This window comes from Phycodurus eques, chromosome 22, assembly GCF_024500275.1.
Source record: "Phycodurus eques isolate BA_2022a chromosome 22, UOR_Pequ_1.1, whole genome shotgun sequence".
Classification (NCBI taxonomy): domain Eukaryota; kingdom Metazoa; phylum Chordata; class Actinopteri; order Syngnathiformes; family Syngnathidae; genus Phycodurus; species Phycodurus eques.
Window position 1 is genome coordinate 61,743 of NC_084546.1, and position 24,812 is coordinate 86,554.

General features: G+C 43.9%; 1 protein-coding gene across 1 annotated transcript; it reads right to left on the reverse strand.

Annotated features, from left to right (window-relative positions):
- On the reverse strand, window positions 1-24,552 carry cand1 (cullin-associated and neddylation-dissociated 1). The gene is made up of 26 exons (XM_061667528.1): window positions 24,246-24,552; window positions 22,463-22,538; window positions 22,301-22,368; window positions 21,436-21,590; window positions 21,245-21,368; window positions 20,304-20,391; window positions 20,024-20,192; window positions 19,024-19,129; window positions 13,876-14,021; window positions 12,785-12,936; window positions 12,568-12,708; window positions 12,345-12,486; window positions 11,118-11,326; window positions 10,871-11,039; window positions 10,713-10,802; window positions 10,403-10,556; window positions 9,968-10,205; window positions 8,793-8,981; window positions 8,566-8,709; window positions 7,774-7,909; window positions 7,526-7,702; window positions 7,162-7,257; window positions 6,927-7,096; window positions 6,403-6,567; window positions 6,209-6,316; window positions 1-1,279 (listed from the first exon to the last, which is right to left on the reverse strand). Exons 1-26 carry the CDS (start codon window positions 24,311-24,313, stop codon window positions 1,055-1,057), a joined length of 3,705 nt encoding a protein of 1,234 aa, XP_061523512.1. The 5' UTR covers window positions 24,314-24,552; the 3' UTR covers window positions 1-1,054.
- Window positions 24,553-24,812: the final 260 nt, after the last annotated feature.

Here is a 24,812-nt window from a genome sequence, read left to right on the forward strand (position 1 = left end):
CACCATTTCAGGACTGCTTTTTTTATTTTTATTTTATCCTGTGACAAAATCAATGTTTTCCTCAATATTCGTCACCATTGAAATATTTCACAAAGGGGCAACATGGTGAACATAGTGGTTGGGACATCTGCCTCACAGTTCAAAAGTTCTGCAGTCGAACCTTGGCTCCAGCTTCTCCATGCTCGCTTGGGTTTTTTTCCTCCCAGCCACATTACTCATCCTTCATGAATGTTTTTACAATGTGAGGAAGAAAAAAAATGCGAGCCAAGATTCGAATCCCAAACTGTGAGGCAAACGTGCTAACCGCTAGACCGGCGTGTAGCCTGCGATGCTGATCATTTGCAGAAAATAGGACACGTGTGCGAGTACGAAGGCAGGCAGAAACGGGCCTTTATTTTTTTTGTTTTGGGCGATTAACAGGAGCAGACCGGTCAGAAAACGGATCGTAACAATGGTGACCACTAGCGTCCAGTCAGGTCTGCGAACACACTCCGACACAGACAGCCTCTCTTTTCCTTCCTTCTGAAGGAGACGGAGTCTAGGGCAAGTTTGTGCGTAACTCAGAGGAAACAGAGTAGCCGATAGGTCCAAAAAAAAAAGAAGGACCCGCCTGGCGAGCATCCCGCTGGTCGCCATCGCAAAAAAACTAAAAGAAAAAACCTACAACGCAAAGTTAAACTCCCTCGCCTCAGGCAGGAAGTGCGACCAGTTCGTGGATCAGTCCAGAACACGGCGGCGGCCAATCAGGTCACGGTACCTGTTGTCCTTTTGGCAAAAAAAAATAAAAAATTGAGAAAAAACAAGCCACAATGAAAAACGGGAGGAGTTTCCAATCTTGTCGATGAACATTTTTGTCGTTTTATCCGCACGACCTTTCCAAGCGCTGATTTCAGTGCAATGCATAATGGGAACGACCAATCGCTAGGAGAGTGTATCACTACGTGTGTATGTATGGGTGTTGTCATGGAAACATGCCGCAGGTTGTCGCTCCAGCAGCGGGGATGTCGGCACCCTGTCGCATCGCGTCCGCGCGTGCATCCGCGCGCGTGTCGGTCTAGCTAGTGTCCATGGACTCCATGTTAGCCGAGCCCGAGTCGCGTTGGACCGAGTCAAAGATGGCTGCCAGCTCCTGATTGGACGAGATCTGCGACTGGAACTCTGACATCAGCGGCGACTTCTCGGCCTCGGGGATCGTCAGCAGCGCCACGACCGCTCGCATCGCTGAACGCTTCAACTCGTCCTGCTTCTCGAACTCCTGCTTCACAGAGTTGGCCTTCACCTGAAACACACACATGGACGTTACTTACTAGTGATGGGCAAATGATGTTCGTGACTTCATTTGCAGAGTAGGAAGGATCTCTACTCCTGTTAGGGACTTTTAGTACAGTTTTTAAATAAAGCTCAATGCTTTAAATAAACCCTTAACCAACATTTAAACACATTTAATATAATTTGCATTTATAAAGAGTAAATCTGGTTAATCTGAAATGTGCATATTTTATTGTAATGACGATATCATCATCATTTGGTATGAACGAACAAAACACGACCAATGACCATACAGACTTTTCTGAACTTTTATTGCTGTCACGGGAAACAGTGCCAGTGCTTCAGTCGTGCTCTTTAGAGGTTGCTATGGTTTCAGTTGTCCACCAGATGTCACCATCACTGAAGCCTTGTAGCTTTTTCGGCACAATTGTTAGGAAAGCCTCAGTGCTTCATGTGGCTTCACTTCACCCACCACTACTTAAACTTACACACACCACACACACACACAGATGAATACGCAACTGGGGAAGTTATTTACAAATGCAGACACGCAATCTACATGCGCATTCACGTCTCACACACACATATATACCACACACACACACACACATTACCGAGACACAAATACATGCGTTATTTACAAACAGACACACAAACAAAGCTTACACACACACGCGCACCACACTGTGTGTGCATTACTTACACAATTATCTTGCAAACCCAATAAAAAGACAAATATTATTTAAAAAAAAAAAAAAAAAGTTTTTAAATTGATGGAGACGAACGACCCTTTAACACACATTACGCACCCACGCACACATTACACAAAGCGATGCACTGAAATGTTTTGGTCAGAAATGGCCTAAAAGTGCATTTTCAGTTTCGGACTGAAATACCTCTCCCCCCAAAATAAAATGGCCGAAACAAGATTGTGTTATTACGAAAACAAAAAAACATGGCCAGTGTGCAGTTGTGCACACTATATTGTGGGAAAAAAATAAAACTGCGCGTCCACAATGAACAGTCGGCAAACCTCACTGTCTTCCACGTTCGTTTCGGGGAATGCTTGCTTCACGCTATTTTGCGCCATCCAGCAAGCTACGAGCGACAGCCAACGCGGCTGGCTACCTACAATGTCGCAAAGGCGAACGTTTGGCATCTGTTGTTCACACATTTTATACGTTACTAATTATCCCCTCCATGGCAACGAATAAGATAGAGTTCTGACAAGCATCGTTATCACCAAAGGAGGACAAGGAGTAATTAACAGGAGGAAGACAGGGACGCCATGCGTATTGGGAAGCTATTGCCACATGAAGTCGCGAAACACCAAGAGTGATTGGGCAGAACAGTACACTTGCCAAATAGGTCAGGCTGGAACCGTGTTTTAGCGCAGAGTAACCAACTTCCAAGAGCAAAATAGCAGGCTAATGAATAGGTGTCTAAAGAGAAAATTATGTAATACACACCAACGCGCACAGAACGGGAGCCAGAAACCGAAAATGAATTAGTATGTCACAACTAGTCTGCTACGTCCCTTAAGAAAAGGGGCCTATAAGCACATGTAAAAGTTCATGAATATAATAAATACTTATAATATATAAGAGTGGAACAGTTTTTGAAAACAGTCTAGTTCGGGTCGACTGTTTCAGTTCTGTCCGCATGTGTTCCATTCTATTAATTTCATTTGCAATTCATTTTCTTCTTGACCAGTGAGGCGAAGTAGTGTGTACACGCCAGAGCAAAGTAGCAAGTTAGCCAAGATGGCGGCGCAGACGCGCCATCTGCGTCAAGCTCTCCAGCAGCCAATCACATTGCAGCGTGGTGCGTCACCACAGATCTTGCATTGGAGAGAACAGATTTAGACTCTGTAGTAGTCGGTGTACGATGGTAATTCCACATCTGTAGCTCTCCAACACAAGATATATGGTACATAAAACAGACAACTTGGAATTACAACTCACTGGTAATCGCGAGGTGTTTTGATTACCATGGAAACTTTGCTTCATCCTAGGATACACGATGCTAGCACGTAGCCTTTAAAAAGTGGGAGGCATTAACACGAACCGTTTACCAGATTTGGATGTAAATACCCTCAATTTAAAGCTGAAAGTCTGCAGTGAAATCACATCTTGTTCGTTTAATTTCAAATCCATTGCGGTGGTGTCGAGAGCCAAAACGATGACAATTGTGTTCATGTCCCAATACTGATGGAGCTAACTGGAAGCATATATCAATGCTTTTCACATAAAGATGACGTTTATATAGTGAACATGATGCAGGAGCCAAGCTCATTCACATATGATTATCGTCAGTAGACCTTGGCAGAGTCATGGCACCTATTTAACAATGGGGAAACCTCACGGTAAGCCACCAAGTTGGAAGACTGCAAGAATGATCTTGTCTCAATGTAGTCACAAATGTACTTTGTGTGAAATCTGGACTTCTTCAGGTGAACACAAAACAGAGCTATTTGCAGGGAGCTCAGACTTGTTCTGTTGTATGAATACACAGCTCTCGTGTACATTTTGCCACCCAATGGAAGATAATTTCACTATTCTGCCTGTCACTATACACCGCTGGCATAGTTAGAACAGCAAGGATAAATATTTCTGATTAATAAAAAAAAAAAAGGAAATAATTATGATACAACAATAAGAATTAATAATAATGTTGTGACTCACTTTGTTGTCACTTTTGACCCAACTATACAATGGATTTAGGAATTAGAAAAATAGCATGCAAGAGAAGACTTTTGGCTGCAAATGCTTCCGCTGTTACAAGATTGATGCAATAAAATAAAACAAATACTGAAGCCATAATTTATTAATGATTACAGAATAAAAAAATTAAAAATATATATAAAATTATGTTGTGCAATTAAACAGTATGCAGAACTATTTTTATCCTATTACATAATATACAGCGGTACCTTGATATATGGGTTTAATTTGTTCCGTGACCATGTTCTTATCTGAAAAACTGGTATCTCAAAACATATTTCCCATTAAAATGAATGGACATGCAATTATCTGCTCCAGTCCCCCAAAAGACAACATTAAATTTTTTTTTTTTTTTTTTTTTTTTTTTTTTTTTTTTTAAAAAGGCAAGTCGCATTAAATTGCAAATTATAGTCATAAAAACAAACTGAATTCAAAGATATTAACTAGATTTATGAAGTGTATAGACAGAATTTCTAGATGCAGCCGAGGCGTAGAGGGGGTCCGGTTTGGTTGCCTCAGTATCAGATCCTGCCCCAAGTGGAGGAGTTCAAGTATCTTGGGGTCTTGTTCACGAGTGAGGGAAGAATGGAATGGGAGATCGACAGGCGGATCGGTGCGGCGTCTGCAGTGATGCGGACTTTGTATTGATCCGTTGTGGTAAAGAAGGAGCTAAGCCGAATGGCCAAGCTCTTTATTTACCGCTCGATCTACGGTCCTACCCTCACCTATGGTCACGAGCTGTGGGTCGTGACCTAAAGAACGAGAACCCGGATACGAGCGGCCGAAATTTGTTTCCTCCGCAGGGTGTCCGGGCTCTCCCTGAGAGATAGGGCGAGAAGCTCGGTCATCCGGGAGGATCTCCGAGTAGAGCCGCTGCTCCTTCACGTCGAGAGGAGCCGGATGAGGTGGCTGGGACATCTGATTCGGATGCCTCCCGGACGCCTCCCTGGTGAGGTGTTCCGGGCACGTCCCACCGGGAGGAGACCCCGGGGACGACCCAGGACACGCCGGAGAGACGACGTCCTTCGGCGGGCCTGGGAACGCCTCGGGATCCCCCCGGAAGAGATGGAAGAAGGGGCTGGGGAGAGGGAAGTCTGGGCGTCCCTGCTAAAGCTACTGTCTCTCTCTCTTCACTTGCTCGCCCCCCCAGCCCTTTCTGGTTCTGTTGTGCAGGTGGGCTCTATGTCACGTCAGCGAGCGGATACGTGCTCCAAACTTTGGTTTTACGTCTTTCGATGAAAAACTTGCACTCCTCAATATGTCATTGTGTACAAACACACAGGAACAACATTTGCACTCCACATGACATTCAGTTCTTCTTTAAATGTTCTGCGTGCCAATCAACCTGCTCAGAGAGATTCCTCAACATCAAACACTTGGTTCTTCTGTAGACATATCACCGCAACTTCTCTTGTCCACAGTTTTAAACAGTTTCAAACACCCGGCTGGTGTTATTGCGTTTTATTGTTGTATTATGTTAGCCCGTGTGGCTTTCCATCATATGCTTGGAGGAGGCTGTGGTTGTTTCAAATACACGTGTCATTCTCTTAGTTTTATAGCTTTCAAGTCAACTCCAACAGATTGAGGCAATATATAGCTTGAAGCCTCTTTTTCTAAGAATATTTACTCATTACATCAACCAAAGTGCTGCCTGTTGTCAAGCGAGTGAAGCCTTCTGCCGCCATAGAGCACTCGTTCCTCGACGTTGGGCTCGCAAGTCAATGCAAAAACTCTCCCAATTGAAGGCTCGTATCTCCAAAAACTCGTAAGTCGAATCACTCGTATCTCGAGGCACCGCTGTACTGCAATAACTGTCCTGCAGTAATGTTCTTCAGCAAACTGTTCTGGAAGTGAATTTTTATCGATTGGCAGCACTGCAGTCATAGCTTACTCATAAGTGGCATAGTCATTTATTTCCGTGTTCCGGCTTTCGGCCTTGGGTTCCTCATTTTCGATTTTTGGTTTCGGGCGAGAATTTTCATTTTGGTGTATCACTACACACACATGCAGATTAAACACACACAAGCATAGACATTACATGCAAATATTAAAAACAAACACACACCCACACTCATGTTAAACATGCACAGACACAAAGCTTTTGGTACACTTCCAAGATTAGGGATTCCAGTGGGAACTTTGTCTCTACCTGCAGGCGATGTACGATACTGCAACTTGGACATGGCCAGCATGTGCGCGTGCGTGTCGAGTCGTACCTTGGTGGTGCAGGTGGCTCTGAGAGGTTCGACCAGTCGGTCCAGCCTCTGCAGGACGGCACTGGGACAGAGCGACGACAGGCGGGCCAGCATGAGGAAGGTCAGCATCTGCGAGGGCGACAGGAGAGCGATCGGGTCAAGCGACGCTCGCGGTCGCCGCCGCGCTTGACCCGACCCTTGACCCTTCACGCCACCTTGATGTCGTAGTGGTCCTTGAGGCCGTCCTCCACGTGGTTGAGGAAGGTGAAGATGTCGATGCGGTCCAGGCAGCTGTCCAGCAGCGTGTACATGCACTCGAACGCCGCCTTCCGCAGGTCCAGTCCATCGTCCACCGTGTGCTTGAACGGGCCCATCTCCACCTACATGCACGCGCGTCAATCAAACATTTATATATAAGGGATGGACTAAATGGATTTTAAAGTCTTAAAATTACATGAGATTCCCCCCCAAAAAACAAAGATTTCTTTCACTTCCCCTTTGCCAAGAAAAAAAAAAAAATTACATGATTCAACAAGTTTAGCTCTAAAGTTCTAAATTAACTTGGAACTTACTTACTGCCGTGGACGTTTCTATTGTGTTGCTTTTAGCAAACGTGTTCCTCTCCGTTTGTAGCCATATTGTTAGTCTAAGCAATGCACATGAGCAAAGATGCAGCCTCAACTAGGGAAGCCGCAAAAAAAAAAATTGAGAAATAAACTTGAATGCGTTCACGTTTTACCTCTCGTATGAGCTCCTTGCGCACTTTAGTCTCATTGTAGAGTTGCGGCAGGACCGCATCCAGAAGTTCCCGGATGAGACTTGGCTTGTTGTGCGCCGCAGAGTTGAACGTCACCAAGGCCACGCGCCGCACGTTCAGGTCGGGGTCCTCCAGCGTCTTCAGGAAGTCACCTAGCGCCCACAGACGCGTCACAACAGGCTTTCACGCCAACGTGGACGTAACCTTGGCAACGCACCTATGCAGTTCTTCAAGAGCGGGTCGATGGCCTGCGGCTGGTCCGAGATGGTGAACTTGACCGCCGTCACCACAGAACTTCGGGCGTACGACGAGCCTGAGCACACACGCATGCCGTGATGTCAACGCGGGCGCACTCTCTCACACACGTGCACATAGTCTCACACATGAGACACACACACATGCAGAATACACACAAGCACAAACACAATAAACTCACACACACGCACCACCACAAACACTTCCATTCAGTCACGTGGACACACAGCAGTGACACAGAACAGTCAAACACGTACACACAGCCACAACAGTCACACACGCACAACAAGCACAAGCTCAAACACAGCAGACAAACACGCACACACCTGACAGCAGGTATCCTTTGAGTCTGGGCAGCAGCGTTTCGGGGTTGATGAGCGTCAGTTTGCCCAAACACTCGGCCACCACGTTGCGGGTTCCTTCCTCCTGACATTCGCAGTGCTTCAGGAGCAGCGTCCACACCAACTCCACGTACGGCTTCAAGCCCGACACTGACGCCGAACCTGAACGCGCCGTGCCGTTAAAACCTAAGAACATGACACACAAAAATACACTCTTCCTCACACACACTCACTGATGATCTCCTTGAGCGAGTGCAGCAGCAAGTACTGCCGCTTGGATGAGGAGATCTCCTGCAGGACGAAGGGCAGATATTCCGGAAGGTTTCCCACCGCGATACTCCCCAGCGCGTACGACGCCGCCGACTTCACCTGAGACAGACAGAAAGCCAGTTAACTGTGAACTCGCCAGGAAGTCAACTGGACTGGTGATTCGCAACCTGTGTAATGTGAATCCACCATGTGAAATTATCAAATTCTACTTCATTGGTCCAAGGACGATCACCTACAGCGGCGCCGTAAGATACGAGTGACCAAACTTGCAAGTCTTTGTCAAGATACGATGAGCCGATTTGCGGCTTTGACTTACGAGCACAAAATTGAGACACAAGCGCGTTATGGTGACAGTGCAACTCCAACAAACAGCAGTTTGCAGATAGCTGAGACTTGAAGTACTCATTGCAAAGACCCTCAATGCAAAGCATATCTGTTTGTTTGGCTTGGACTGCCCCCAGGTGGTCAAGAAGGAATTTAGCTGATGCAGTGTGACAAAAAACTTATTAAATTTATTTATATCATTACTGTATATTTTTATTAAGTAGAATATTATGGATTGTGCTTTTGTAATCATTCAAAAACACCTCACAGCAAATGTTTTGTTTTTTTGGGAGGCTGCAACGGATGAATGCGGTTCAGTCGTACAAGCGTGGCCACAATTCAAGGCGCATCTCGAGGCAGCGCCGCTGTATCAACTTTTTCATTTTCTGCCATCAAGAGCGCTTGGGAAGCAGCGAGCCAGCGGAGCGCACCTCCTCACTGGAGGACGAGAAGGCGTCCAAGATGACCGTCTTAAGCTCAACTTGGCCGCTCAGGTCCACGTGATGGCCGACCTCGCCCAACGAGAGCAGAGCCAGCAGTCGGATGGAGTCCGTGGAGCGGCTATTCTTCACGTCCTGACGGCCACAAGCGCAAGCGAGTCGTGAGCCGGGCTCGGAGCCGACGCGTGTCGAGGACCCGCTCGGGCGCCAGTACGCACCTGTATGAACTGGCCGACCACGGCCGGCCCCTCGGCCGGACACGCCCTAGTGAGCGCGGCGACGCATTTGGCGATGGAGCAGTATGCTTGCTTGTGAGGCAGCGCCGCGCTCTGGGAGTACACCGGACCCGTCAACATCCTCAGCAGGTCCATGTAGCCCAGGCCCGCCGTGTCCGTCGACACAAGAGCCTGACCGCAAACACGAACACAGAAGGAAATTGGCTTGGCTCTTGAATTTTTTTTCACATTTATTATACTTATGGATTTTACTTGCACTGGATAGTCCTTTCTTTACTTTCAAGGTACAAAGGGTGCATAAAACACTTAATTTTACCGCCTACATTCACTGAGTTGTTTTTATTTCAAAAATAAATAAATAAGGGTTAATCTACTGTGAAAACATTTTTAAATATATTTAAAAAGTTTACAGAAACTAAACAAATGTTGATTTGAAAATTATTGGTTAATTACTATTAACAAATGACAAAAAAAACTACACTGACTAATCAATTAATTCTTAAAATGAATTCTTACATATAGACTTAACAATTGTTTGTTTTATTAAATGTAATTATTGTAAATAAAAACAATTCTACTTTTTATACATTCTTTTTTAAAATAACCTTGAAAGAATAAATATTTTATTCAACATTAAAATAATAATTAAATAACTGTATGTAAAATTATTGGTTAATGAAATAACAACAACATTGACTGCGATTGGCTGATGACCAGTTCAGGGGTTTCTCCGGGTACTCCGGTTTTCTCCCACATCCCAAAAACATGCATGCTAGGTTGATTGAAAAATTGCCCGAAAGTGTGTATGTGAGGGCGAATTGTTGTTTATTTGTGCCCTGCGATTGGCTGGCGACGAGTTCAGTGGGTCCCCCGCATGCCGCCCAGAGTTAGCTGGTATAGGCTCCACCACACCCGCGAGCCGTCAGGAGCATAAGCAGTACAGAAAATGAATGAATGAATGAATGAACAAATTAATTATTATTCAATGAGCCAAATAAACAAGTGTACACAGTTCTTTTATTTAAAAATGAATGAATAAATAAATAAATACATTGCTTTATTATATTGAAATGCCTTCTAGATAACATGAACATGATGGAGAATGATTGCTATTCCTTATTTTACAACACACATTGTTTACACACGCGTGCGCCTACCTGGTAGAAGTCGAGCATGGCTGCCAGCGCGCCACCCTGCAGCAGCGGCGACCTGACAAGCGCGATGAGCTGCGCGAGGATGTTACCGCCGCTCAGCTGGCCCAGCAGCGACGGGTGCGTGACGGCCAGTGTGGACAGGAAGCTCAGCGCCATCTGGGACACGTGCATGTCGCTCTCCGAGATCAGCGGGGGTAGCTCGGCCAGCACCGCGTCCACCATCGCCGGTGTCACCGCCGAGCTGAAAACAACGAGGCCGAGGTTAGCGGCAAAAGTGCAGAAAAAAAATTCCGCTCATAGTCGCCATTTACTGTAAAAAAAAAAAAAAAAAAAAATGTTCCGTTGGGAAACTCCTCAGTCAAGGTACCATTGTACATAAGAATAGATACCTTAAAAGTCTTTCTTCTTGGTTACTTTCCACTGCTAGTTTGGGGGTACCTGTAGTTCCTGAGCAGGATGTCAAGGGCGGCAAGCGTGCAGAGTTTGAGCGCACGCTGGTTCTTGCGCAGGAAGGATGCCAGGATGGGGATGGCATCGGGCAGGACAGGGCGCAAGTCGATTTTCAACGGGGAGCCGGCGATCAGCGTCAAAGCTTTATTTAAAAAAATAAAACACAACAACAAAAAGAAATGGTAATGCTTAGAGCTGCACAACATGCCCAAACCTGATAAATGAACTGGAATGAATCACTCAGGCCTATTAAAAGCGCTCATTTGCATATGACTAAATACTCATAAGGGTGGTTCACCTTTAACGGTGGTGAGGCGTGTGATCTCATTCTTCAGACGTTCCAAAAAGATCAAGAGCGTTCCGTGAAGCTCGGTGGGAAGGTGGTCGCCTAGGAGACAAACAGGAAGCTGAAGCACAGATGACTAACTGTCAAGCTGGCGTCAAGGGGTTGGTTACCTAGGTTACAGATGATCTGTCCCATACAGGAAATGGCGCGTTCTTTGACTTCCTGGTCGATGTCGGCGGCTTTGAGGCGTCTGATTGTACAACTGAACAGGTCGTCGATGTAGGGGGAGGGGTCGAAGGTGTCCGAGCCTTCCGATTGGCTGTCCAGGGGTCTGATGACCTGTCAAGACAGAATCGGTCGAGCGGGTGAGATGCAGGCACGCGTGAGGAGATCAGGACGCCGGCCAGAGGCGTTTACCTTGACGAGCTGCTGCGTGACGAGCAGAGCCTCCGAAGTGATCTTGTAGAAGGGGTCCCCCACGCAGGACACCACGGGGGGGACCAGGGCGGGGACATGGGCGTGGAAGGCGTGGGCGGGGTGCGTAACCATGACGACGTGGAGGCAAGCCAGCGCGTCGATCTTGAGGTTGGAGCTGCTTGACTTGTCGTTCAGGGAGAAGATGATCCCTGAAAGACATTGTTAAATGCAGTCGCGCTATTATACTGGCGATGTACCAGCGACAGTTGAAAATCCCTCCGAAAACCCTAAAAGAACTCCAACCGCCAATGGAAGATTTTCTCTCCAATGTAATATCGATGGTGTCTTGAGATAATTGAATTCGTTCCGTGACCACACTCGTCACTCAGGTCACTCTTATCTCAAATAATTTTTCCCCATTGAAATTTATAGAAAGGCCCTTAATCTGTTCAAAAAATATATATTTTGTAATGAGAAAAATAACACACTGTAATATTGGACTTTAGTGTAATATAATAGATTGTAAAGAATTAAACATTCTGCAATCCAATTCATTGTGTCGCTCCTTCTGATGTGGCCGTCTGGGCCACTAGGAGGCAATATAATATTGTACACTCACGGAGACACAAACGACAAAGATTTGACTTCCTCTTCCAAGACGACTTTAAGGATAAAGAATGTCTGTGAATATTGTTACATCATCTGTCTAAAGGTGTTGCTCCATCGTGTGTGTTCAAATATGCATTGCTTCTAAAACTGCCACTATCGATGCCAGTGGTTGCGATTTGCAGTTTGTTAGCATTAAGCTAAGGTAACGATCCTAAAGCAAAGTTGTCGTTTTAAATACACATTTTGTAATTTTAATTAATTTTAATTTTGTAAACTTCATCTGGGAGTGGCATTAAACAGCTTGAAGCTTCTTTTTTGAAGAATTGTTCACCGTTTGCCAAAGTGCTGCCATTATAGTGCCTTGAAAAGTGCTATGCATGATTATTATTGTGAAGCGAGTTGACCATTCAGCTCTCATATCAAGTTTGCGCTCGCAAGTCAAAACAAAAAAACGGCCGCATGGCAGCTCTTATCTTGAAAACTCGAATGGTCGTATAATACATGATTGAAGGTATCGTGTGCATGAATGATCAGAATGAGTAGCACCTCTGCGTGGATTTGAGCCTGTAAAACCCTGAACACCACCCCACGACTTGCGTGCGCCACCACCGCCGCTACCTGGTACGAGCACGGGGATGTGCTGAGTCAGTGCTCCCGGCAGCACGTTGACCAGCTCCGTCAGCATGTTGAAGCAACACTGCCGCGTCTTCACGCTCTTCTCCTTCAGCTGCTTGTGGAGCGCCTTGACAATCATGGCCACCTGGGGGCGCCACACGCATTAACACACCACACACACACAAATAGCGTGAGTGGAGTGTGGCCAATTTTTGCATGAGGTCACCTGACTCTGTAGCATGGTGAGGGGCGTGTCGCCCTGCTCCATGGCGTCCGGGTCGGCCAACCAGCTGTGAGCGGGCCGCGTTTGCTTGAGGAGCGACAAGTATGCGTGGAACACGTCTGCCTTCACGTTCTCCTCCCTCTCCTAGTGGCGAGGAGAGGCACGTAAATGGGATGGGCCGTGCGTGGCGGGTCGGGGGGGCTTGTAATACGGGGGTTACCTTGAAGCGGCAGACGAGCGCGGGTGACACAGAGCGGTAGAACTCGGGCAGCATCTCGTGCCGCGTGGAGACAACGGCGTCCAAGCACTTGGCCGCCGCCCGCCGAACTTTCCAGCTCATGTCGTCGTCGTCGCTGTACTCGTCGTCACTGCCTGAACACGCAGAGTTGGTAAAATGTTTTCAAAAGGTCATAAAAGTGCTTTAAAGGGCGTATATCAAATACACAAAATGGTGCAAAAGTGGGGAAAAAAAGAAAACAACAAATAGAGGCTGGGAAAGAAATTCTTATGTTGAAACAAGAGATTTGTGAATAAATCAGGTGAGAATGTTGAAAAATCAAGACAGTGAAACGAAATGCTGTCAAATTAATTTAAATATTGAAATATGGAATGTGAGACTTGGACTATTTGAAAGCAGTGAAGTATAACATGACGATAGAAGTGTTGTAACAAATGATTATTTTAACTGTTTAAATTAGCGATTATTTCCCTCTATTGTGTCAGCAGTTGATTTGGAAATGTCAAGCAAAATACAGAAAAATTGGGGAATGCGAAAAGGTAGTTCCCTAGAAATCACAAAGGAGTTACAATGGTTTGAATGAGTTAAATAAGTAGAAAACTATGGATAAGTTAAAAATTTAGAAAAATGTGTCCTTTCATTTCAACAGGATTTTTCATGAAAAATGTGGAAAAAGTTTAGAAATGTCGAAAAATAATTCCCCTGAAGTCGTAAAAGAGTTTGTTGTTGGAATGGTTTAAAAAAATTGTGAATAATAATAAGAATAAATACAGTAACCCCTCCGCATTTCCAATTTTTTCCCCCCCAACTATCCTCCGTTATGCGCTGAAAAACTCACAATTTGCACATTTCTGTTTTTTTTTTTTTCCTTTAATGCTAAAATTCCACAAAGTGGCACCAGAGCCCGGATGCGTAATAGGGTAAAAACTACTCAAGCATTTTTGCTCTTTGCGACAGGGCTTTGTCCGTATGCAGGGGATGACTGTAAAAATAATTTTGGTGCAAACTGAAAAACGGAAAACTGAAAAATGACGATTTGGAGGGGTAGCCACAGTCACACGCCTCCTCCGCACCTTGGTAGTCTTCATCGTTCTGGTCGGCGTCCATTGCGTTGTCCTCCTCGTCCTCGTCGTCAAAGTTGTAGTTGGGGTCGTACGTCAGGTAGCGCAGGCAGATGGAGATGACGGTGGGGACGTGGGCGTACACCTCTTTAGGACACCTGAGCAAATGACACGCCAACATGTAGAGGAGAGTCTAATTTCCAACCGGTCGTAAGCAAGCATGTAAACTTGAACATAGACAAATTCAATTCACAAGTGGCTGCCGTGTTTATACGGTCAGCTCAAAATGCATCTTGAAATCATTTTCGTTGAACTGGACTTAGTTCAAAAGGGGACTAATCTGTTTGAGTATGTACAACCCCAATTCCAATGAAATTGGGACGTTCTGTTCAACATAAATAAAAACAGAATACAATGATTTGCAAATCATGTTCAACCTATATTTAATTGACTGCACTACAAGACAAGATATTTAATGTTAAAACTGATAAACTATTCTTTTTAGCAAATAATCATTCAAATAGAATTTTATGGCTGCTACACATTCCAAAAAAGCCGGGAAAGGTGGCAAAAAAAGTGACAAAATTTGAGGAATGCTCATCAAACACCTGTTTGAAACATCCCACAGGTGAACAGGCTAATTGGGAACAGGTGGGTGCCATTATTGGATATAAAAGGAGTCATTCACAAGCAAAGATGGGGCGAGGTTCACCTCTTCGTGAACAAGTGCGTGAGAAAATAGTCTAACAGTTTAAGGACAATGTTCCTCAACGTACAATTGCAAGGAATTTAGTGATTTCATCATCCACGGTCCATAATATCGTCAAAAGGTTCAGAGAATCTGGAGAAATCACTGCATGTAAGCGGCAGGGCCGAAAAACGACATTGAATGGACGTGACCTTCGATCCCTCAGGCGGCACTGCATCAAAAACCAACATCAATGTGTAAAGGATATCACCGCATGGGCTCAGGAACACTTCAGAAAACCAATGTCAGTAAATACAGTTCGGCGCTCCATCCGCAAGTGCAACTTGAAACTCTACTGTGCAAAGCAAAAGCCATTTATCAACAACACCCAGAAACGCCGCCGGCTTCTCTGGGCCGAGCTCATCTAAGATGGACTGACGCAAAGTGGAAAAGTGTTCTGTGGTCCGACGAGTCCGCATTTCAAATAGTTTTTGGAAATTGTGGATGTCGTGTCCTCCGGGCCAAAGAGGAAAAAAACCATCCGGACTGTTATGGACGCAAAGTTCAAAAGCCAGGATCTATGATGGTATGGGGCTGTGTTAGTGCCTATGGCATGGGTAACTTACACATCTGCGAAGGCACCATTCATGCTGAAAGGTACATACAGGTTTTGGAGAAACATATGCTGCCATCCAAGCGACGTCTTTTTCATGGACGCACCTGGTTATTCGCCCCTGCTTATTTCAGCAAGACAATGCCAAACCACATTGTGCACGTGTTACAACAGTGTGGCTTCGTAGTAAAAGAGTGCGGGTACTAGACTGGCCTGCCTGCAGTCCAAACCTGTCTCCCATTGAAAATGTGCGGCGCATTATGAAGCGTAAAATACTACAAAGGAGACCCCGGACTCTTGAACGGCTGAAGCTGTACATCGAGCAAGAATGGGAAAGAATTCCACCTACAAAGCTTCAACAATTAGTGTCCTCAGTTCCCAAACGTTTATTGAATGTTGTTAAAAGAAAAGGTGATGTAACACTGGTAAACATGACCCTGTCCCAGCTTTTTGGGAACATATTGCAGCCATAAAATTCCAGGTTAATGATTATTTGTTAAAATAATAGATAGTCTGGGCGTTTGCGCTCACGCGTTTGGCGTACTCCCTAATCCTCGCCTCTATGGCGGGTGACATCAACATTTATCAAAATATTGTCATCACTAAAGGAGGACAATAAGAAATTAACGTAAGGAGGAAAGACTAATCGCCACCTAATTTTCGTGGTGACTTAAGTCACTTATCACAGTATTCAAGTTTGTTGCCAAGTAAAATATGCAGCAAAGCTTCTGGACAACATCGGCATCCTGGTTTTGTCAGATCCTTACGCAATTACGGATGAATGGGACCCAAATCCGTATCCCCACCTCTTGCCCAGCCTGCAGCATCCAGACTGATGTTCTTTAAGGGTTTATTGTAAAGGATTTGTACATGCATAAGAATAAATTCCTCACGAATTAAATCCAAATGCAACTTGCTTTTATATTATATACAGCGGCTGAAATAAGTATTTAACGTCACCATTTTTCCCATTAAACATATTTGCGAAGGTGCTATTGACATAAAATGTTTCCCAGATTTTGGGTACAACCAAAGTAATCTATATACATACAAAGAAAGTAGAACAAATACGTTGTGTGTAAGAATGTCAAGTGACACAGGGAAAAGGTATTGAACACGAAGAAAGGGAGGTGCAAATAGGCATGGAAAGCCAAGACAACACCTACAATCAATCAACAATCAGCAATCCAGTCCCTTGTCAGTGCAAATTAATATTAACTGGTTCGGTCCTAATTGATGGCCTACAAAAAGGTGTCATTGCCAAGGTTTGAGTCAAGACACATCTCATGATCGGTAAGAGCAAGGAGCTGTCTCAAGACCATCGCTAAGTAATTGTTGCAAAACATAACGATGGCATCGGTTGCAGGTGCATAACTAAACTTCTGAATGTTCCAGTGATCACGGTTGGGGCCATAAATCGTAAGTGGAAAGCCAAACATACCACCATAAATTTGCCTCGATCAGGTGCTTCTCGCAAGATTTCTGACAGAGGAGTGCAAAGAATAATCAAAAGAGTTGTCCAAGAGCCAAGGACCACTTGTGGAGAGCTTCAAAAAGACCAGGAATTTGCAGGTACTGTTGTCACAAGGAAAACAGTGAGTAATGTACTTCGCCACCATGGCCTGTATGCACGCTCACCAGACCCCATTGCTGGAAAAAAAAAGCATGTCCAAGATCGTTGAAAGTTTGCTGAACAACATTTGGACAAGCCAGTTAAATACTGGGAGAATATAGTCTGGTCTGATGACAGCAAAATTTAACTCTTTGGATGCCATAATGCACACCACGTTTGGAGGAGAAATGGCACTGCACATCACACGAAAAACACCATACTAACAGTGAAGTTCGAAGATGGGAACAAGATGCTGTGGGGCTGCTTTTCAGAAAATGGTACTGGTAAACTTGACATTATTGAAGGAAGGATGAATGAGCAAATGTACCGAGACATTCTTGACAAAAATCTGCTGCCATCTACGAAGATGATGAAAATGAAACGAGGGTGGAAATCCAAAACATACTGCCAAAGAAACTCTCAATTGGTTTCAAAGAAAAAAAAAAATACAGCTGCTAGAATGGCCCAGCCAATCACCTGACTTGAATCCAATGGAAAATCTATGGAAAGAACTGAAACTCAAGGTCCATAAAAGAAGCCCATGGAACCTTCAAGATTTGAAGACTGCTTGTGTGGAGCAATGGGCCAAAATCACACCAGAGCAATGCATGCGACTACTTTCTCCATACAGGAGGCGTCTTGAAGCTGTCATTGCAAAGAAAGGCTTTTGTACAAAGTATTAAATAGCAGTTGGCGTGTTCAATACTTTTTCCCTGTATCATTTCACATTATTATACATAACTTAATTTCTGATCTTATTTGTTCTACTTTCTTTGTATGTATGGATTACACACTTACTTACTTTATGTATGGATTCTTAGTTGTGCCCAACATCTGGTGAAAGTTGCATGTCAATAGCACCTTTGGAAATATATTTGAGAAAAATGGTGCAGTGTTAAACACTTATTTCAGCCGCTGTATAATCTAATACATTATTTACATATGGAGTGTAGTCAAGACTGCTTTTGTCATTGCTATTTATGCCTAATATGGAAAACATGAAAGATTCAAGCTCTTTATAGTCATGCACAGTAAAACACAATGAAATTCTTACTTTGCTATTCTCCCTCCACTTAGACAAAGATATTAAAATAAAAATTCAATAAGAACAATAAGATATCTAATATATTATACTGAAAAAGCATAAATCAAAAAAGGTATTTGTCTTACAATATCTAGTGTTGAAAGTAAACGCGGTCAGTAGGTTTTAATTGTTAAGCTTAATTGTTGCGATTCAAAGCTTTCAACGAGCTTCAGGTTTCTTCGGTATGCGGTAAACGCTCTTCAGATCAATCTTATCACATCCATTTGTACACCCAAGTACGCAACATGACACTACAATTATTATATTAACGAAAACAACAACCCATTCATAAATGCTGACATTACCATTTCCACACTGGCGCGATATATTATAGATCTACCGTTACCCTGAATGGATTCAATTTGTACCATGATATGAATTTTAGGTTATATCGCCCAGCCCTAATAGGGTTGCATTTTATCTTGTACCCTTTCCTTACTCATGTATAATTGTTTCCATTTTCTATTCATGATTATGATATGGGGCGGGACGGTGGACGACTGGTTAGCACTTATGCCTCACAGGACCAAGGTTTAAATCCCGGCCCCGCCTGTGTGGAGTTTGCATTTTCTCCCCTTGCCTGCGTGGGTTTTCTCCAGGTACTCCAGTTTCCTCCCACGTCTCAAAAACATGCATGGTAGGTTAATTGAGAACTCTAAATTGCTCGGAGGTGTGAATGTAAGAGGGAATGGTTGTTTGTTTACGTGTGCCCTGCGATTGGCTGGCGACCAGTTCAGGGTGTACCCCACCTCTCGCCCAGTCAGATGGGATATGCTCCAGCACGCCCACGACCCTAGTGAGGATATGATCCTTGTATATGAAAGTAAGGAATATGCAGAGCAGTGAATTAGAAAAAAAAATTAAATAAAATATGTTATTACCGGGAATTTTTTTTCTCAACTCATTCACTGCCAGTCCTCCATGTTAACATGGATATTTTAATTCGACAGCCGTCAATGGCAGTGATTAAGTACATAAGGTTGCTGATTTTGTATTCAAAATAAAAGGTTTTGCAATGTTTTTGGAGAATGTGTGTGTGATTTTATTTTCCTCTCTTAGCAATATCTTGATACTATCAGTCGTGAAAAATGTGCCCATGATTATCATGACATAAAATGTTCATATCAATTCATTTCTAGTGTACTTATGCGTGCTCATGTTACCTCCTGACAAAGGACTCAAATGCCTGGATGCAGTACTCTCTCAGCTCGTCGTCGTCCACATTGCAGAACTTGACCACCAGTGGGATGATCTTCTCCAGGTATTCTCCTGAGTGCACGCACAAAACTTCAAGTGAGCCTTGTTGTGTTGAGCGTCCGATGTCACCAAATAAACAAGGATCGGATCGGAGTGGATCTAAAATCTCAGATTTTACCACTCTTATACAAGCAGTCCATTCCATGCTCCACCAGGACTGCGTGCAGAGCCCACGTGATCACAACAACAGCTTGCTAAGGTGCTAACGTAGCAGCAAGCAGTAATAGTGAAGATTGCTTGCTTAAAGTTGTTTATTGACACTCCAGTTTAAGTTCAGTTAAACTAAACACACATAACAGAAAAACTACACCTATTGAATGTTCAAATAGTTCAACTTTAGTTTATTTCTTCGTTTTTGTTCACAAAAATCTTTAGCTCATAACTAAAATACAATGAATGAAAAACACCATTGACGAGCTAACGAAAATTAGTATCGAACTCACGGCACTTATATCTCTCAGAATTATGAATATTGTGACAAAAACACTGTATAAACACATACAAACAGGCAATGTAACAACACACTCTGGCATATATTCTTCAAACTCTGTGAAAAATGAATTATAATGACAATATTCGATTGTGATTTGCTAAAAACAATCAAGTTTATCAGTTTGAACATTCAATATCTTGTCTTTGTCGTGTCTTCAATTAAATATAGGTTGAACATGATTTGCAAATCATTGTATTCTGTTTTTATTTATGTTTAACACAACGTCCCAACTTCATTGGAATTGGGGTTTTAAGTAAGTCAATTATGCATGATTATTGCTGAAATCAGATTGGACCGATTTCGGTATCGGCCAAAACTCAAGGCTGCAACATCGGTATCGGATCGGAAATGAAAGTTGGATCGGGACATCCCTCGTTTTGTGTGTGTGTGTGTGTGTGTGTGTGTTGGCTGACCGATTCTGTGTCCGGCCTGCCTGCTGATGGCTGCGGTGCACTGGATGTATGTCCTGGTGGTGGACATGTTGTCGTTGCGTCCCAGCTCGCTCAGCAGGTGCTCGATGAGATCGATGAAGACCAGGTTGCCGCAGGACATGACCAGGTGTCCCAGCGCCATGATGGTCCTCTGCGGGGGGGGGGGGAGAAAAGAAGAAGAAGGAAAAAAAAAAATAATAATAAAAAATTAAAAAAAAGAGCGTCAAGGTTGCGACACCCACGTGCGACAATAAGATCTTACCTTCCTGACGGCCAACCTGGGTGAGGTGAGCTGAGGCAGCAGGCAGCTGAGGATAGAGGGATGGAAGTTGACCAGCAGCCCCCCCTGTCTGAAACACACAACAACAACACGTTAACCCAATAAGCCAGAATGTCAAGTGAATGTTTGAACCCACAACCACGAATGTACAGGAACCAATCGTACTCCAGCGGCGCGTGTTCTGGAGCCAGTAATATTGGAGCAGGGTGTGTCCTGCCAGGAAGGTGCACGGAATTCCTAATAACATAAATCTGGGTTACCAGCTCTGTGTGTATTTCCTCGATGTAATATGATGGGATTGTGAGTGATAACAGCCAACCAGAGACAACCTTTTCCTGCTCCACTTCTATTTGTAGCAGGAGTAAACAGAAGCTGCGCCGCCTCGGCTGGCTCGCTCTGTCGTGAGATCCAGATGCCATCTTAGCCAGTTCCTCATTTTCGGTTTTGGCCAAGAATTTCCATTTCAGTGCATCACTAGTCACTATATTTAGAGACTTTACTGAACTCTCTAGTGACTATTTTTTGGGAAAAGGTGACTAATTTAACAGCTCATTTTATGTTAAATTGTTGAACAATTAAAATGTTTATTTATTAAGGGTTGTCTTTGCATACTCTACATTTCAAAAGTTTAGGCACACTTAGAAAATTCCTCGCTTTCTGAAGTATTTTTTTGTTTGTTTGTTTTTTTAATGAAAATAACATTCAATTTCAAATTTTACCACTTTAGTCTAGACGTTGTTAATGTGGTGAAGAAGATTTAAAAAAAACAATTTTAAAAAAATACGGTGCTTTTTTGTTTTTCCCCCCTTTCTTAATGGCACCACAAATGTTGAACGGTACTGCACGTTGGGGCAAAAGAGCGATTTTTCAAAGTGGAAGCAAAAAAAAATCTGATATTTTATTTTATGGCCCAGCCCTAATACCTGCACAGCATGTCAGCCATGATGTCCAGGGCCTCCAGCTGCACCGACACGTCTTCCTGTTTGGCAATAGCACTGGTCAGGCGGCCTGTGATCTTCTTACACACGCTGGCAGCCAGGGCTGAGCCTGGGAAGGAGAGCGGCCATCAGACATGATGTCGTGATGATGATGTCGAAGACGACGTTGGGCTCACCGCTGGACGCGGGCGGCAGCTCTCCGATGACGGTCTTGAGGCCGATGGAGGAGATGTCTCGCAGCTGCTCTTTGTCAGACAACATGTTGGTGCACAGCGTGTCCACGATGGTCTCCACCTGGTACTCCTTCACCTTGCTCACCAGCGGACCCAGGCTGCCCCAACACACAAAAATTATTCATAACGACATTAACCAGACATTTCAATTTGTGGAGAAATTGCATGTGAATGCTGTGGAATTAATTGAATTGTTGAAATATAGAATGTGACACTAAATTTGAAGCAGTCAAGGAATGTGGAAGGAGGAGGCCAATATTTCATTTGTCTGCAATGATTTAGGAATGTTGCCATGGAAAATGTGGAATAATGAAAAACATGGCGATTTGGGGAATGTGATCAATCATTCTGAATGTCTTAATGAGCTCAACAATTTGAAGTCAAGCAAATGTGCAAGGAGGTTGTCAATATGTAATCTTGTCTTAATTTGGGAATATTATGATGAAAATATGGAATTGTGGGAACACTGGGATTTGTTGAGCCCAAATGTCCTTAATTTTGTGAACATTTGGAAGCTGGAATGGTGTGACTAAGTGGAAGTGTGAGAAAGTAACATTGACTGAAAGATGAACTTTTTACTTGAATGTCTCATTCACTTGAAAGTTTTTTTTTCTTGTGAAAAATGTGGAATTGTGGGAAAAGTATTACATTGGAAATGTGAACAATACAAGACCAAATGCTCTGAACTGTGCTAACGTTTGGAAGTTGGAATGTTTTGAATCGGGTGAGAAATGTGGGAGGGCTAAAAAGTGGACAGAAATGAAAAAAAAAAAAAGTCTTGCTCATGCGATATTTTTCTGGATTTTACCATTTGACAGCCAAGTTCTGAACTTCTCCATTCTTGTCCTCCAGCAGCTTTAGAATCATCCTCACCACCTGTCAATCACACCGCCGCCACAACAACAACACTTATTATTATGATGATTATGACAAAGATTTTAAATTGTGCCTCAGTGAACTTTGAACCCACCTTCCTCTCGCTGTCGTCGTCCAGTTTGATGGAATCTTTTTGCAATTCAGTCATCAGATCATTTGTGGCCATGAACCTGCACGCCACGACCAATTACGTCATCGCACTCATACGTGTGGAATGTTATTGAAATCATGAGAAAATGTCCATCCATCAATTTTCTGTACCGCTTATCTTCACTAGGGTCGCGGGCGTGCTGGAGCCTATCCCAGCTCTCTTCGGGCGAGAGGCGGGGTACACCCAGAACTGGTCACCAGCCAATCGCAGCGCAGTAAGAAAAATGTTGGCAATATAATTTACAGGAAGAGTTTCCAGGTGTCTTAACATGTCTGTGGCATCAATTCTAGACATATTTTACAGCATATGTTTTTGCTGTGGGGAAATTGGCTCATTTTAGGAGCAGATTTGTCACATGCTGTATGTCGGCCCTCAACCCGACACCCCATGCTGCCAACAACTTTACCGAGCGATCAAGTAAGGTGAGTGATGACCAAAACTGTTGAATGCCCAATTTTTTTTAGCATTATGTGTAGGGTCTGTAGCAGATAAAAATACTTTTACGAGTGGAAAAATCTTTGTGTGTGTACCAGGCCTCAGGAGCTAAGGCTAACATCTCACTTTAAGCGAGCGCCCATACAGATTCAGTTTCATGATCGCAGACAGCCATAAGCCACATAATTGCTCTTGCGATGTGGCGCATGACATCACCACGCAGAAACATGTAGAATGTCATTTCGATGTTGCCTGAATGACCAAAAATATAGCTCAAACGCCAGCATCACAGCATATCATAGAAACCCCCGGATAGCATGCAAATAGGTTCCCAAGTCGCTGACGTCATGGCATAGTTGTTGCTTTTCTTCCTGTCAAGTCACCTTGGATTTTTGATTTATTTATGAGAACATAAAGCTAATCATGATCACGGGGCGCTAAACAAATTGTTGGGGTGTGCGTTGCAGATGACTCACTGGCCTCACCAACTCATGATTTCCCATGCCAATGAGGCTGCCTATGTGACATCCTCGCGTGCGTGCTACAAAGCATAGCGATTGTCAACACAGCTAATTGTCCAAGCCGTGTTTTTAGCATGACGCTAATCCATACAAAAATGCACATGACATGACATCACATGTATGTTGTGACAAAAGCTCACACTTCCAGCGTGACGCGAATTGCGACTCAAAAACAATGCATTGAGCCGAGAAAATTAACTGCTAACTAGCTGCAGCTAAATGCTAACGAGCTGTGCGTCCCACGAGTTGTGAAAGAAATATCGTACTAATGCTAATGCGTGCGACATGGTTAGCACCTAAGGAGGATTGACAGGCGCCAACTATTTTAAGTATTTGCCTATTTTAAGTATTTGCCTTCCCACGGCTTTGAGGCTGCCTCTGTGACATCATTGCGTGACTGTTCGTGTACACAAACTGCAGATGACAGCATGTTAGCTGCTAGCATGACACAACTTGCATTGAGTGGGGTGTGAAACTAACAGCTAACTAGCCGCAGCTAACTAGCCCCTCCTGTGTGCGTGTCCGCGCGCGTCGTTTCCATCCCAGTTTATCGTCACGACATCGTGGCGCCACTACACATTTCACACAGTCACAATTTAGCCATTTATGTGAGAAAATGCCTTTTTTTTTTTTTTTAAAGCCCCGACGTGACAGGTGATATGCTAACTGCTAAACTCGGTGGGGCCTGCAACATGCGAGTCGTCTAGCTCTATTTTTATTTTAAGCACAAGCAGTTAAATTAAAAGTTTCGTCCGTGAGCGGCTTTTTACCTGAAATCTTTGTCGCTGGAGGTCATTTTCTCCAGTAGGTTGGAGATGTGATACGAGGCGCTCGCCATGTCGCTCGTTAGCCGTTAGCCTAGCTGCTCGTCAGTGTGTGTGTGTGTTCCGGTTCCGACTTTTTTTTTTTTTTTTTTTTACTCCAATTCTTGTGGTGATTGTGTTGCTCGTCGCTGTTGCCGCTGCCTCCGCTCTTAGGCTTTTCTTTCTTTGGTTCGTCCCTTCTTTGTTGTTTCTTCTACAGCAGCGGCGACGGACTACTGGTGGCCAGGGGTGGGTTTCGAATTGTTCAATGGAGCCCCCTTCTTACTGCAGAGGGGCGGGGTTAGGTTAAATATTTGCCATGTTTTCAATTTCAGTTTATTTATTCTTTTTACTTTTATTTCAAGCACAACAATGCCAAGTATGGCATTGTTGGCATATCAGTATGGTCTAACATCGTGATAGTTTTTATCACAATAATCACAAAAAGTATATACTAACATATATTGCATACACAAGAAATACAACTATAGGTACGATGGAAACGTGAGAGGGTTAAAACCAAGCAAAAAGGAG

Coding starts and splice junctions, on each gene's coding strand:
- cand1 (XM_061667528.1), bottom strand. CDS start 24,313: ATGGCGAGCGCCTCGTATCACATCTCCAACCTACTGGAGAAAATGACC. Junction 8,710..8,792: donor TGGTCGGCCAGTTCATACAG/GTGCGTACTGGC, acceptor TGTGGCCGTCAG/GACGTGAAGAATAGCCGCTC. Junction 7,910..8,565: donor TCTCGTCCTCCAGTGAGGAG/GTGCGCTCCGCT, acceptor TGTCTGTCTCAG/GTGAAGTCGGCGGCGTCGTA.